This window comes from Chelonia mydas, chromosome 6, assembly GCF_015237465.2.
Source record: "Chelonia mydas isolate rCheMyd1 chromosome 6, rCheMyd1.pri.v2, whole genome shotgun sequence".
In the NCBI taxonomy this organism is placed as follows: domain Eukaryota; kingdom Metazoa; phylum Chordata; order Testudines; family Cheloniidae; genus Chelonia; species Chelonia mydas.
In genome coordinates, this window is record NC_051246.2 from 20898240 (window position 1) to 20914969 (window position 16730).

The 16730-nt window shown below is 43.2% G+C and overlaps 1 protein-coding gene across 1 annotated transcript in view; it reads right to left on the reverse strand.

Annotated features, from left to right (window-relative positions):
• LOC102943481 (NACHT, LRR and PYD domains-containing protein 3) overlaps positions 1-16366 on the reverse strand; it is a 509145-nt gene extending 492779 nt beyond the window's left edge. The window contains exons 1-5 of the mRNA XM_043549314.1: positions 16138-16366; positions 12085-12389; positions 9358-9390; positions 7127-8891; positions 5220-5309 (exon numbers count right to left, since the gene is read on the reverse strand). Of these exons, the coding sequence (XP_043405249.1) occupies positions 5220-5309; positions 7127-8891; positions 9358-9390; positions 12085-12367 (2171 nt within the window). The 5' untranslated portion in view covers positions 12368-12389; positions 16138-16366. The remainder of the gene's footprint in view (positions 1-5219; positions 5310-7126; positions 8892-9357; positions 9391-12084; positions 12390-16137) is intronic.
• Positions 16367-16730: the final 364 nt, after the last annotated feature.

The window sequence follows — 16730 nt, forward strand, 5'->3', positions numbered from 1 at the left end:
CAGTATTAATGGTATGAAAAATATTGACCAATGTATCCAGCAGATTTCTCCCTTGAGTCTCCTCCGGAAAACCTTTAATCTTTATGTTATTCCTGCATTCTCTAATTTTCATGTCCTGCAGCTTCAATTCTATTTCTTGTTCTTTTTCAGTTATTTGGATTCTTCAATCTAGATTAGTAATTCTGTTGGATTGTTCATTTAATCCTATTTCCACATCTGTTAGTTTATCATTCATTTTATTTTTATCTCTGTAATGTAAGCCTGCATTACTCTTCCCTCATTTCCTTATTCATTCCTTTGATTTCTAACAGCAGGTCCTTCAGATCAGCCTTAGTGACTGGTGCTTCTCCACCTGCCTCCATAGTTTGTTTGCTGAAGGGCCATTACTACTTTTTGTGGCCATGTCTTTGTTTTGGGGGAGTCAGATGTTTGTACACAGGAGATCTTTCCTTTCCCAGACGTCTACATCTTCTTGTCTTTCCTTCCTGCTTGTTACACCTCTCTCAAGATGGCTGCCACCACACTTCCCCTTTGTTTGTCTGACCTTTCCAAAATGGCCACTGATGACACACTTCCTCCCCCAGACACAATAGTGCAATTTTAATTATTATTTTTTTAAATCTCATTGCACTCACCCTCTGTCTCTTTACAGGATAATGAGGGTCCAGTTCAACATCTCCACATTTGCATAGTCATTATTAATATATTCTGCAGGCTGAGGGCTCTGGATTCTGTTGTTGGATATTCTCCCTCAGAGTCAGCTCTCTGGCATTGGGAGCTATCCAGCTTCCTTCAGCCTTCTTTTTAAAACTGGCTCCAAGAGGGGTTATTCATATTTAGGGCACAGATCTGTGGATTCAGTTTGTCTTAGTTCTTTTTATCTTCTTAAATTGTTTTAATTTCTCCCCAGTTTATTGCGGACAGATACATTAAACCACTATCTTGTTTGTTGTTTGAGCCATGCCCCCATGCTCACCGAGATTTTAAAGAGCTGACTGAGGAGCTCACTGGGCCATTAAAGTTGGTTTTCAGTAAGCCTTGGAACAGCGGGGAAGTTCCAGAAGGCTGGAAGAAAGCTAGTATTGTGCCAATATTTAAAAGGGTAAATGGGATGAACCAGATAATTATAGGCTTGTCAGCCTGACATTGATCCCAGGCAAGTTAATGGAGTGGCTGATCTGGGACTTGATTAATAAAGAATTATAGAAGGGAAATACAGTTAGTGCCAATCAGTATGGTTCTATGAAAAATATGTCCTGTCAAACTAATTTGATATCTCTTTATGATGAGATTACAGATTTGATGGATAAAGGAACAGTACTGATGTAATATACGTAGACTTCTGCAAGGCATTTCACTTGCTACTGCAAGACATTTTGATTAGAATGATACAAAATTAACACGGCACACATTAAAATGGATTAAAAACTAGCTAACTGATAGGTCTTAAAACGTAACTGTAAATGGGGAGTCATCATTGAGGTGTACTTCTAGTGGGGTCTCATAGGAAGCAGTTCTTGACCTTATGCTATTTAACATTTTTATCAATGACCTGTAATAAAACAAAAAATCATTTCTGATAAAGTTTGCAGATGGCACAAAAATTGGAGGAGTGGTAAATAATGAAGAGGACCGGTCATTGATACACAGTGGATCGCCTGGTAAGCTGGATGCAAGCAAACAAATATACGTTTTAATAAGGCCAAATGTAAATGTAAACATCTAGGAACAAAGAATGTAGGTCATACTTATAGAATGGGAGACTTTGTTCTTGGAAGCAATGACTCTGAAAAAGATTCGGGGATTGTGGTTGATAATCAGCTGAATATGATCTCCCAGTGCAACGCTGTGGTCAAAAGAGCTAATGTGATCCTTGGATGCATAACGAAAGGAATCTCAAGCAGGAGTATGGAGGTTATTTTACCTCTGTATGAGGGTCTTGTGTGATATTGTGTCCAGTTCAGGTGTCCACAACTGAAGAAAGATGTTGATAAATTGGAGTGGGTTCAGAGAAGATCCATGAGAATGATTAAAGGATTAGAAAACCTGTCTTATAGTGATAGATTCAAGGAGCTCAATCATTTTAGTTTAACAAAGAGAAGTTTAAAGGGTGACTTGATCACAGTCTATAAGTACCTACATGGGGTACAAATATTTTATAATGGGCTCTTCACTCTAGCAGAGAAAGGTACAATAGGATCCAATTGCTGGACACTGAAGCTAGACAAATTCAGACTGGATATGAGGCATACATGTTAAGTGAGAGTAATTAACCATTGGAACAATTTAGGAAGGGTCATGGTGGATTCTCCATTCACTGGCAATTTTAAAATCAAGATTGGATGTTTTTCTAAAAGATATGCTCTAGGGGAAGTTCTATGGCCTGTGTTCTAGACGAGGTCAGTCTGGATGACAGTGGTCTGTTATGGAATCATAGAATCTATAGTCCCGAGAAGAGTGCTAGCAAGGGATGTCTTCTCTATCCCTGGAGAAGGATGCTCCTGCATACCTTGATTCCAGCACCTTATAACAAAGGCACTGGCACATCTCAGAAGAGACAAGGGTTCTATAATCCTCAGAGCCTCATACTGGCCAGGACAGGTACGGCTCTCAGCTGTGGTGCAGATGATCAAAGATGATCCCATCAGGCTGAGAGTCTAGTCTTGGATCATCATGTAAAATGAAGACACCTTGCTCCATCCTACGCTGGAGCCCTCTCCCTGACAGCTTGGCTCCTGACAGAGTACAGGGCGATAGACAAGAGCTCATGTCAAATTGGAGAGAGTCCAGCGAAGGGCAACAAAAATGATTAGGGGTCTGGAACACATGACTTATGAGGAGAGGCTGAGGGAACTGGGATTGTTTAGTCTGCGGAAGAGAAGAATGAGGGGGGATTTGATAGCTGCTTTCAACTACCTGAGAGGTGGTTCCAGAGAGGATGGTTCTAGACTATTCTCAGTGGTAGAAGAGGACAGGACAAGGAGTAATGGTCTCAAGTTGCCGTGGGGGAAGTTTAGGTTGGATATTAGGAAAAACTTTTTCACTAAGAGGGTGGTGAAACACTGGAATGCGTTACCTAGGGAGGTGGTAGAATCTCCTTCCTTGGAAGTTTTTAAGGTCAGGCTTGACAAAGCCTTGGCTGGGATGATTTGATTGGGGATTGGTCCTGCTTTGAGCAGGGGGTTGGACTAGATGACCTCCTGAGGTCCCTTCCAACCCTGATATTCTATGATTCTATGATTCCTGGAATCATATCAGCCAACTCTGAGAAGTACCAATAATGTCCAGTGAAAAGGGTTTCTGGTGGGATGCAGACATGTCCATGGGACCCCTGTATTTGCGCCACAGAAAAACAGCTTGACTGACTCCTTCATCTGAGTCTACACTAAAGACTAACTCCATCCAGGGGCATTTGTCAGCCATTCCAGCCTATCAGGAACCAAACAAAGTGTCTCTGCAGCCATTATCCTCTGGTTCATATGGGGATTGACACTTCTGAACACCCATTAAACAGCTCCTGTGTCATAAGCTCCTTTGAAGCATTCGTTTTAACTTGAGCTTAATTTTCTTATGTGGAAGATCATTTTCCTACTGAGCATGACTGTAACTCAGATAGCAAATGAGTCTCAGACTCTAGTGACTGATCCACCTTACCAGACTTTACAAAGCTAAGGTCATAGTATAGACTCCTCTGAGATTCATTCCCAGGAACATCTTGAACTTTCACCTAAATGTGCCCATCATCCTGGCTACGTGTTTCTCACAGCTTTTGTCTCACATACCTCATGCTGGAGGACACATACCCTCTGCAGCACGCATCTCATGTTAGGGGACAAGATAAGGATTCGGATAATGTGGACTAGAGCAGAGACCTTGGGCCTGCAGGGATCGGCTGTCACCAGCCCTGCAGCACCGCAGAGAGCCCTCTGCAGCCCTGCTGTCATGGGAGTGAGCGAGCGGGGCCATGCCAACGGAGCTGCAGAGGGCTCCCTGCACTGCCACTGGGCTGGTGACACCTGCGGGTGCAAGGTGTGGAGGGGAGGCTGCAGTCCCAGCAGGGCAGAGCAGATGTCATGAACAAAACCGCCTCTAGGCTTGGTTGCCTAGCAACCCAATGAGCTCAGCTGGGACCAATAAACCCTCACTAAGTGACAGTGACTGATCAAAAGAGCCAACAGATCATCATTGAAACCTGTAGCAAGAACAGCACGGTGGCTGCTTGATGCGTTCCACACCTACATTGGCACCAGACCTCCCTCCTGTCCAGCCTTTGCCTGCTCCACTCCAGCCAAGCTCCTGCCTGTCTCTGAACTCCTGAGTCCCTAACTCTGACACCGGCTGGTCTCCTGACCACAGCCCGAGCTCTGCCCTTTGGTTCTGTCCTGACCCCTGACTCTGACCACCAGCTTGTCTCCTGACCACAACTCTGGTTCTGCCCTCTGGTTCTGCTCCAACCACTAGGCCAGACTCCTGCTCCGCCCACTAGGTTGCACCACCTACACCTTGGTGTGTGACAGCAGAGAACCCAGACCAGGACTCTGCTCTGCCCCACCAGAACCATAGCCTTCCCTGCAGGTGATTTCTGCAGGTGCAAGTGTAACCCACACACCTCCTGGGTGTGGTGTTCTGTCCCATCTAGAGGCACCGAGTCCACTGAGAGCGAGAGAGAGATAAAATGAGTCTGCTCTACAGCCGCAGCTAACAGGCAGGTGGCTTTTAGCTCATGCTGTAGAGGCTCATGCACTAAGCTCCAGAGGTCCCCGGTTCGATCCTGCCCACTGGCAACCAGGGTCTGTCGGCGTTACACGAGTGCAAGAAGGCTGTGGTGCTGGCAGGGCAGAGCAGAGCAGTCTTGGCTGGGGCTGTCTGTTCTACCCCCTGAAGACCACTCCAGCCGCCGCACCTTGCTCCTGCAGGGATCAGCGTAGGAGGCAGCGCAGGGAGCTCTCTACGGCCCCGCTGTCATGGAAGTGATTGAGAGGGGACATGCCCCTGCCTCCTGACTATCCAAACTCCCGATTATCCATAGAAAATCTGTGTCCCCCAAGCTATTTGGGCAATAGGGAGTATACGGTAAATGGAAATTTAAATTCCTGAGCACCTAAACAATTCTATACAGTCACTACAGCAGACAGGGTCAGGAGAGCTACGGTGCTGTAGAACTTCTGGGATAACAGCAATAATAGGAGGGTTTTGAAAAGGAAAAAAAAGCGTCTTACTTTAGTTTCTTTAATTTACAGTTTGGATCCTTCAGTGCTTGACAGAGCAGGTAAATAGGTGAACATGTCGGCTCATCCCAATGCTGTTCCCTAAAAAGAGAGAATAGAAATTTTCTATGTTGATCTCTGGAAACAGATTTTAATTCTCTTTCCTGAACATGATAATATCCTCTCAGATGGCGTAAGCATACACTGCATATGAGTTACTCCATGAGTCTGTGAGTGGGATTCACCAGGGAGCCATCCCATGGTCACACACACACACACACACACACACACACACACACACAAGCAAAACGTGACACTGCACATCACAGGTGAAAGTGGGACGGTACGGGCCAGTACGGCGCACCGGTAAGAAGTGGCCGCCGGTACCGGCCCGTACACAGCCGACGTTAAAACACTGCCATGGCAGCACTTTAACGTCACTGCCCCTTTTGCCACCCCTCCCTCCCCAGGGCCACGGACATGGGGGAGCAAACGGGGCAGCTGCTGCTGCTTTAAATCACTGCCGGAGTCCCAGGTGGTGCAGGTCGGGTAGCGTGGAAGGGCTGGTTGGGAGAGGCTGACTCCCCCAGCCCCACCCCTTCTGCCCGAGGCCCCACCCCTTCCAGGGTCCCAGAGTCAGGTCCCCTTACCGGTAAGTCTTTTACGTTACTTTCACCCCCGCTGCACACACTTCTCCCTCTGAGGAGAGGATGAGAGAACAAACACCACCTGACAGTGTCTCATGTCTTAACGCTGGCAATCCCTCAGATGATAGTGATGAGCATGCTACTGGCAATCCCTCAGATGATAGTGATGAGCATGCTATAAGAACCGGTATAAAACAGAAGGGCTTGAAATGGACTCGAGCATTGCACTGTTTTTTTCGGGGCTGGTAAAAGTCCACCAGCTTGAAGACATGAATCCAGAAAAACAGATGAAGTGAGCTAAAGCTTATGCTCTAATAAATTTGTTAGCCTCTAAGGTGCCACAAGTCCTCCTTTTCTTTTTAGAGATACAGACTAACATGGCTGCTACTCTAGAACCTCTCTGCATTCCCTGTTCCCAGCCACCCATAATCACCTCACTCTTGCCCTCACATATTTTGCGCAAAGTGCAGCATGCACTGAAAATATGGGGCAGATTTTTTTTCTGTCATCAGTTAACACATGTTCAGTGAATTGGTCCTCTTCTGATTCCGGCACCCTTTTCCAGTGTCCCATCTCTGTGGCAGGGGACAAGATTATGCAGATGTGAATCCCCTTACTGAGACAGAGGTTGACAAGGGAGGGAGTGGGACCTTCCTGGAGTGTTTGGCTTGGGTCAGGAGGAGCACCCCTGCGGGGGTGAGAGGCCTACAGGGGTGGAGGAGGAGGAGATTATTGACCCTCCACATGAGGTGAAGAAAAGGATAGGTGTGTGGGGATGTTTTTGTTTTTCCCCCTCCCTCTTCCACTTAACAGTAACTTGTGTAACTCAGATTTTAAAGATCCTTTTTGTGCCTTGCCCTGAATGTCACTATTTGGGCACCCAGCTTAAGCAGTTGTGTTTCTTCAGTGAACACCTTAATGTGGTTGAGAGGGTGACTCTCTGCAGCCCCAGAGCAGCGCCATCTTCCTGGCCTCCTTGGAAACAGGAGGCAGCAGGGCTCACAAGTGTTATTCCAGCTGAGGGAACAGAAAGTCACACACACACACCTCCACAAGGTCCTTTCAGTTTTACGGCTGAAATCACCAGCTGCTTTGGTACTTAATGCCTCATTGACATGTCAGATTCTCCCACTGATCTGAAGTTCAGCCGTAAGACCTTTGTCACTCGTACTGCTGCCATCTTTCCTTTTTAAATGACCTTCTCCCTCCACAATATATGTTTCTCTACTTAAGAAATTATGTAGGCGTGTTTCCATCTCAGACACTACTTACAAACGTGGCTGCTTGGGTGGCCGTAGGGAATCTTCATTCGGGTCTTCAAATCCAAACGTACACAGATTTAGATAGAGCGTCTCCAGCTTACAACAGTTTTTTAGACAGAATGAAAGAGCCACTTGATCCATTTTGGTAAAATTATATTCAGCTAAATATAGCTCAGTGAAGCGATTGAGTGCACTTTGCACAAAACTCTCTTCTTGAATTTCATACAAACAGTGAAACTCCTCAAGCTGGTAAATCATCTCAGCATTACGTTTAAAGGATGACAACTCCTCATCAGGCTCCAAGAACAGCTCCTCAGACTCCAGGGACAAAGACGATATTTTTGGTTTTGTTTTAACCCACTGTAGTAAATCTGGTTTAATTTTGGGAGAAATTTTGCAGCTAAGTTTTTTCTCCATGTCCTCCATTCTCTCTTCATTTAAGAGACCAAACAAGAATCGCACTGTTAACATTAAGTAATTTCTAGACTTTCCATAGTTTTCTAACAATTTTTTCACATTGTTCATAGCAGTTTCTGAATCTTCCACGGTTGTTGTTTCTTCTTTCTCCAACACGTAAAACAAAGCTGCAAAAAACTCTTGAAAACTCAAGTGAATGAAGCTGTAGACACACTCACAGTCAATATCTTTCTGAAACATGTTCTCATTCAGAAAGAGAGAGTCAGATATATCTAAGCCGTGCTTCTTGATTTCTTCTTCCCCAAAGAGTATTTTCTGCCTCCAGATTCCATCTGCAGCCAAGGAGCAAAGTCCCTTCAAGTTAGCTGGTGTGTGCTTCTTTGAATTGCTGCTGTGACCCTTTAATAAACTGAAAAGATAGAGCATATATACACCAGTGATTGTTTTGGATGTTTGTGCAAGATCTTCACCTGCTTCCATCTGTTGTTTCAGAACCGTGCAAATTATCCAACACACAATGGGGACAAAGCACATGGTGAAGAGCATTTCATTTTCTTTGACAAAGTTAAAGGCCTTTCTTGCTTTTTCTTCATTCCCAAAAAACTTGTGGAAATATTCCTCCCGCTCAGCTGCAGAAAACCCCAAGATCTCTGCATAACGTGCACATTCCAAACACTGTCTGAGTTTCTCCAGAGCAGTTGGTCTCGTAGTGATTATTACATAGGATTCAAAAAGAACAGTTTTCCGAACTAAACTGCTCAATGTAATTTCCATTGGCTGCTTCTCACAGGGATCAGAGCATAGATTGTCTTCTGGCTGATCCAAGGAAAATCTCAATTCATCAAAACCATCAATTATAAACAGGAGTTTCTCTGGATTTATCAAAATCTCTTCAACTGGTGCATTTTTATTAGGACAATTCTTTAAAATCAAATCAGCAATTCTTCCTTGCTCACTGCCAAAGTTCACTTCCCTACAATTTATGTAGAAAGCATAATCAAACTTTTCTTTATAAAGCTCTCCAGCTGCCCAGTCAAACATAATCTTTCTTGCTGTCATTGTTTTTCCAATCCCCGCAGCTCCCAGCAGCACAACAATTTGTGGTGTTTGTCCATCTTCGTCACATTTAAATAAATTACCCAGGGTGATAGAACTAGCTCGCTTAGTCATTATTTCTTCATGTCTCCATCCCAAGGTCATTATTTCATGTTCTCTTTCCTTTTTGTGACAATGTTTCTTTACAATAATCAGCTTTGTGTATCTGCTCTTTAGAGTCACGTTCTCACCAAGACGAGAGTTCAAGTCTTTTATTACTCTGTACTTGTTTTGTATGTGTTCTCTATATTTCACCCTGTAATCTAAGGTAGTGACATGAAGCATTAGAAATATGGAATCAGAAATTCAGAAGAAAGACTTACCACTAATGTTACAGTACAGCTATTTAAACAATAATAATGCTACTTTAAGATTATACTGCAACTTCCAGCACTAAGTATCCCCAAATCAATTAACTATGGGCCTGATTATAAATTATCCCATTGAAATTAGTCATGTGAGTAAAAGCTGTAGGACCTTCCATGCACATACAATAGAATTCTCTTTATCCAAATGGCCTGCAGGACATCTGAAATGTTCAGATAACTGGGCGGTTGGATAACTGGGTGTTCAGATAACTGGAAGTGTGGGGTACCTGACTGCCTCCCCCGAGTACACAGTCTGATGTAACAAGACTACACAGTCTGAGGTGTTATTTCTTATTTCTAGTGGTAAACTAAACATCTAATGCCTGTAATCAACACAATTTTCTATTAGAATGTCACATACCTGGTCTTCCAGGAGTTTGTTTAGGACATAAAGCTGAAAGAGAAATTTGCAGATGAATGTTAGTGTAACAGAATCACAGTGTGGCATGCAGTTAAGGAAGATGGGGCAATTCATCCAGTCAGTGATCTCTGCAGGAATAAGAATTTGCCAAATTTAAGGTATCGGTATATAGGAGTACGAGTGTATCTGCTTTTATTGTGCTTTCAATAATGGAGAGTAATGTTATGAAAACGGTTAAAGATGGATTTAATACATGAAAATAGCCTTGAAATATTAGGGGAAGCTACAGTTTAGTAATTATGGGGCAGGAAATGCAAACCAAAGGTTCTCCTTAAGTTTCAACATATCTTAAATAGTTTAGTAGAAAATATTTACCATTATTACTTTACTTGGCTTATTTTGCAAACTACAAAGAAAATACAAAAATTACGTTAAATGCACACTGAAAATACATAATGGCTGATAGAGAAAAAAACATTTCAAAAGAAGCCTGCAAATACCAGGAGGCCACCCTGCTCACAAGCTGTCCCTTCAGAAGGAGACAGTTGATTTTCTTTCTAACAGCATCAGTCTTGTCAGGAGGTGCTAAGAATGATGTTCACTCTTAGCTCTTGGCAGGGGGTTAGACTAGATGACCCTGACAGTCCCTTTTAGCCCTATGATTCTAGGACGTATCTAGCCTTTGGAATACTTTTTGTCTACAGGCAATGAGTCAGAGATAAAGACTGGACCCACAGGCTATGGGCAAGGGGGACAGCTTTTGCAGCATTGTCAACCATTGTATAAAAGAGGATGCGCCAATTGACGTGGACCATGGGATAAAGATGGGGGCACCTTGAATCGGATCTTGCCACCACCCATAGCCAAGCAGCTCATAAAGAGATGTTATATGAGCGTAACGGTGAGAACTGAAGAAACACATCTGCCTTTGGCACAACCAGTGTTTGATACACCACAACCAAGCCATGAGAGCTGCACAGCCATGGTAACAGATGATGAATGTCATCACAAGGACAGTGCAGAGACAAAGCATGAGGCCAGCCCTTGGGCACAGCTGAGGTTTGACGCTCTGGAGCTGACCGGGAGACCCCAAACAATTCAAACAGAGCAATGTCTCAGGTAAATTGTATGTAAGACAGTTTAAGGGGTTGAAATAAGGATGGGATACTGGCCATAGCTGCTCAGCTGGCTAGAGTGTTTGGCTCCCATCCAAAAGTCTGGTCAATCAAGACCAGCCTGAGACAAAGGTTTTTAAACTATGAGCTGAAGAGGCCTCTACATACAAAAATGAAAGGTTTTAAAGCATGGTGTAAAAACTAAAATGGCACCTTACATGTTTTTCTTATTTCAAATCTCTCAGCAGCTTAGAATTGGTTCTTTCAAGGCCTGGAAAAATCTGGACATCAAAAGCCCTGAACACTCAAATGGACTGGATCTGGTCCACTTTTCCCCACACCCGGAAACTGAGTAAAGGAGGTGCTAATTCTACAGGACCTAACTTTGAGGATGGGATTTGGTACTCAGCTAACCACACCTGTGCCAGTCTATACTCTTAAAACTGTACGTGTGAGACTGTATGAGCAGCCATGCACTTCATTAACCACTGTCTGAAGGGTTGTCTACATCTGGAGTTATTCTGGAATAACAACTCCACATGTGGATACTCTTACTCCCAGTTAGCTTAATATATGTTGAAAGTGGATTAAGCTAAACTGGAAAAAAGCACTCTTATTCTGGAATAAGAGTGTCCACACATGGAGTTATTCGGGAACAGCTACTCCAATTTAAATTCAGACCTTCCTTAAACTGATATACTTTAAGTGTAGACAAGTCTCGAGGACTGTGAAGGTGGTATCATAGATGCCCCAGGCCAGCACCACCCTGATTGCATGAACTGGACTTCGCTCTCTTGTGGGACACTTAAAAGCAGCTGGAGGCCTTTGAACTGCAGCTCCCTAGGTTTGCTGCCCACTCAACAGTTTGTTTTCCACTAAATTTGTTTCTTTCATAGAATCATAGAATCATAGAATATCAGGGTTGGAAGGGACCCCAGAAGGTCATCTAGTCCAACCCCCTGCTCGAAGCAGGACCAATTCCCAGTTAAATCATCCCAGCCAGGGCTTTGTCAAGCCTGACCTTAAAAACCTCTTTAACTATAAAAACCATAAACCTCTTTAATTAAATAGAGCCTGGAAGATAAAGTCCCTGCCTGGAATCCTAGAAAGGTCCCATTCAGCTGTTTACTGAGAATATGCTGGGTCAGATTCTCTTTTGTGATCAGTTTCCAATTACAGATCGTTGATTCTCTGTCCCAGCCCCAGCACAGGTTAGAGCTGCCTGGGGGCTGTTCTAACTTACATCAGCTGCCACTGGACCCCAAGAAATGGTCTCCCAGATGGGGATGCACTCCAGTCATTCCTCCTCCCCACCTCTCTCTGTCCAGGACACTCCCTCTGCACCGCTCTGTTGGCTCTACACTCATGGGGATTTCCTCAGAGGGAGAGTTACAGGCTGACTCTGCTCCCCTTGTGCCTGCTGAGTGGAAAAAAGGCAGTGGAGCAGGTCAGAGAATCTGGCCCAGTGTGAGCATCTCTGCTCTGACTTCCCCTGGCTTCCTGCTGGGATTTAGAATTTGTCATTCCTCCCATCAGCCTGTTTCTCCTTCTGTTCTTGTTGCAGATTCCTTGGGGAGACTCCCAGGTTTTATAGGAACTTTAGGTTTCTTACCGTTCTTTCTTTCTTCTCTGAGGTTAGCAGAAGCTTCTCTGAGATTGAGGTGATTGAAAACTTCTATGGTCACATCTACTGCAGCGTCTCCACCATAGAATGCCATCAGGAGGTTCTTCGTATCTATTGCATCAGCATTCTCCATCCGACCTCGGGGGATGTTACCTTTCCCCTCAAAGTCACAGTGTGATAATTTGTCTTTAAATCCTTTGAACTCTTCCTGAGAGAGGTTGTTGAGGGCATGTATGAGCAGGTCACTGATCCTGCTGCTTCTGTTTTCCATCACTGGGTATCAGGAAAGGAAACTAACACACAAAATAAAATCCTGTTATTCATAATTAATGGGGTATAACAGCAATTTTCCCTATGTAGAAGACAGAAGTGTAGTATAGTAATGAGAGTAAATCATGGGGGCTCATAACTCCTCTGTTGTTTTCCTCACAAATGAAGCACTGGACAGCTCACTTTGTCTCTCTGTGCCTCTATTTTCCCATCTGTAAATGGGGATAATCATACTCATCTAACTCACAGGCCATAACTGTGTCATAAGCGGTTTGGACACCATGCTGCACCCGCACTCAGTCAGACTTGTGTGACTACAGCCCAGTTGTTCTGAGTGTTCTGGGCCATATTCTGCCATCTTTACTCATGTTGATTTCAGTGGGACTACATGTGGGTAAGGTATACTCGGGGTGAATAATGGGGGCAGAATATAGCTCTAAAAATTTAACCAAGTTTTGGGGGTGAATTGTTGTTCACCAAATCTCTAGAAACATCTTACTGAATTTATGAACAAAGGAAAGTCTGACAGATCCCTGAAAAGCCATTGATTGAAAATATGACAAATGCTTAACTAAATAAGAATTATCCCCATGCACCTAATTACATCAGATCTACTAGCTAGAGGCTTAGGGCCACAGGTTTAAAAACAGCATCCATTTTTCTACCTGCAATCAGTAGCAGGTGCAGTTTTGTGGGTGCAAATCATTGTAGGCACAACAGGTGCCAGGCCCCGAGCCTGAGATGGGGTCACCATTACACACATACAGTTTCCTTTGCACTATTGTGCCCTCTGCTGACTGACTTGCTGATGGTGCCCCCAAATCAGAGAGACTTCTAAATGCCAACACTGAACCCCATGAATATTTGCACTCCCAAAAACTGAGCCCCTAATTGATTAGGGGGCAAAATTGGAGGCCAGTTTTTTAAATAGAATTTACAATAGAGTCTTCAGCAGAGCTGCAAAAGAATCATTAATTTGGCCATCAGCAAACAGGAGCCATAAAAAATGAACAGAAGAAAAAAAAGGAAAATGGTTTAACAACTGAAAATTAAGACAAACGGTGAAGAAATCTAAGCAAAACCACAGAGTCTAAGCAAACGTAAGAAATCTAAGCAAAACCTCAGTGCTCTTCCTGAGTTACTCCCACCCCCTTCCACAGACACTGTTGGGCTGAAACGCTTAGTCACAGAAAGTCAGATTATACTGGGGGAGACATTTGTTCTAGGGAGGATCAAGCTTTGAAAGAAAAGAAAGCTTAAAAAAAACCATTCGCGCAAATGTGACCATTCTCTCAGCAGAACAGTCATGTATTTAAGAATGGAAATATTTCAGATCCTGATTGTGCCCTGTCTACAGTTGAATCTATGCACATAATAGTCAGGATGTAAAGGGTTTCTAGAGAACTTTTACCAACGTGGAAATTGTAATATCCTGTGTTTTTGGCTCTGAGAACAAGATTTTCATTAGTGACCAGTGACTTGGGGTGCCTAAATTGAGATACCTTAAAGGGGCCTGATTTTCAGGGGGTGAGTGTTCGGCACTTGAAAAATCCCCAGTTTTCAGCGCTTCATGCTGTGCACCCAGAATTATGAGTCACTCTTGAAAGCCTTACCCTAAACTGTGTAATTTCCAGTTTCTCCATAGTAAGCACAAACCTTGGTATGGAAAGAAAAAGTGGCAATACGTTAAAATGGGAAAAGAACTTCAGCAAAATTCTGGATGAGTGATCCCAGATTTGTACAAGCGCCACCACTTCCTCTGTATGCATTCCTCTGAAAGTTAACTCACTATAAGCTGCTGTTCCAGTGATGCCTCACTAGCTCTTAAAATAATTAAAGCAGCTCAGTGGAGGGGGTGGGGTGGGGGAAGGGGGAGTTCCATTCAGAAAAGTGTCTGAAGGTGGCAAATGTTTACATATCTACCCTTGACTTAATGTTTGAAATCATTGGCTCCAGATTGCAGCTGGACTTCTTTGTGGTATTACTGTGCCACCCTGTGACGGGGAGTATGAACCACAGATGAACTCTGATCCATTGAAGTCAAAGGCAAGATTCCCATTGACTTGAATGGGGCCAGAATTTCACCCTAGACCACTCTAAGCTTGTGCCTAATCTCCCGAGAGCAACAAAATTCTCCTTAGCTGCATGTTAGTAAGAGAACAAGTCTCCAGACACAATTATTTGATTAAACAATGCTGCAGGCTCATTTAGTTTTATGAAGAACCTTACTAATAAAAAGGAAATTTGGGTCCTAGTTATTTCTCAACAATTTGGCTCCACTTTTCAGCATTTGAACAAAACTATCCCCCACGTCCCATAAGCCACCAGATGAATTTAACCACTTTGCTTTACTATATGATATGAATATGAAAGTCGTTTCCTGATGTAGTTTGGGCTTCCTTATTGTTTCTGGTACCTAATTCTTATTCTGTTTCATGATTTTTACTGTATGTTTTTCCTTTCTGATTATGGTGTCCTATCTCTCCCATATTTCTTTTATTCTTTTGTGTTATTTCTGAAAACATTTTGCAAGAAAAAAGTCACAAAGATAGTTTTATTATCATACATTTTCTTGACCCACTAAAAATATTAACAGCAAATATTCAAACCCCATGTTGTTATTCAATGAGTATTTGCAAAAGGGCGGCTGAGAGAGGGTGTGACATGGAGCAGCATTTTGTGGGCCAAGTTCAGAAGCTAAGGGTCTTAGAGGAACTTTAATGTGCACATGCTGTCAGCAGCCTGTGAAGTAGCTGTGATCTTGAAACGCCACGTGCAAGTTTGGCTTTCGCAGATTTAATGTAATATTAATGTAGGTAAAGAACAGGGAGTTCAATGGGACAGGAGGGTTCAAAAAAGGAGGCTTTTTAATCAAGATACAAGAATGTCACAAAGAGGGTCTATTTCTGCTGCCCACCCCAGGACTGTTTTCCCTCACCATATAAGAGAGCTTGAACTCTGTGGAAGGGCATCGGTGGGACTGGGGGCAAAAACACAAAGATGCTGCAGAGCAAGCTTTGCTTTCTCCTTCCCCTGTGGAGCTGGGATTCTCAGATCCCCTCTCCCCTCCACTACAGCTGTGCAAATAACTGATTTTTCAGTGTAGTGGCGGTTCTGTAAAATCAAAACAAAATTGGTTTGGATGCAACAAAACCCTTCTTTTTTTTAATTTCATTTTTAACCTTTTAAATAAAAATCAAAGGAAATTCCAAAACCAAGACATTTCAAAATGCAAAGTTGAAATATTGTGTTTCCAAAATGCCTAAACAAACCACTTCAAGTTTTCCAAAATAAATAAAATAAAATAAATAAATAATGTTTGCTCCCCCCCTACCCCCGACCAAAAAAATGTGTCAAAATCAATTTGCAAAATGATTTGGCCAACACTGATCTGCATTTTTAGGTGAAAAAAGGTTTCAGCTGAAATACTTCACCCAGCTCTACCCTCTACTTGCAGACACAGAAGGGGCCGTTACTTCTTCCCCCACAGTGTCTCTTTCTGCCACTTTCCCACACACAAATACAAGAGACCTGACAAGAGATTCAGAAACTAGAGCAAATGACACACATTCTCCCTTCAGGTTTTCACACAAGAGAAATCACAGTCAAATATTATCTTGAACATACACCCCTCTGTCTCTACACGGGATCACAGAGCTCTCTACATGTGTGTCCATTTTCTATCTGCACAGAAAACTCTGGCTTTCTTCAGAGAACCTGGCTGACAGCCATATGACAGATCAATACAAATATTATGCAGTGTGGACTCACCTTGAGGCGCTGAAGAGAGCTTGTTTAGCTTGAATTTTTTTTTTTTAGAACTTTTTCATGCTAAAGTGGAGGAATACTGTTCTCTGCAATCTGGTGAAATCTGGGAGTGCTCTCATAGTCTATATATGGTCTCTGCATTTCCAGTGTCTTTAAAATCAGTCACTATTAGACTCAGCCCTGCCCCTTTCCTAGTCAAAAAAAAAAAAAAAAAAAGTTTAGCAACTGGAATTAAGGTTGCAAATTTCTATCAGTACTTTAAAGGTAAAATTTATTAGTAGAATACTGAATGTCTTTCTGATTTTTTTTCCCTTTTAAGCCTACAAAGGAAAGTTTCTTTTAAAAAACATATTGTGGAGTATGAAACTGCAGAGTGAAGCCACCCTAAAGGGTCACTGAACTTCGTCATTCCAGAGCAAGTCTCTTAAGATTGACAGAACCCCCCCTGCACCATTCCATACTGAGTACGTGAATATCTACACACCATCCATCATTATGTGCCACCTACTCACTCCCCGCTAATTCGCCTTCCCTTGACAACATGGCAATATCGACACCCTACATCTTACACCGAAGATAACCACGCTGATTGAATA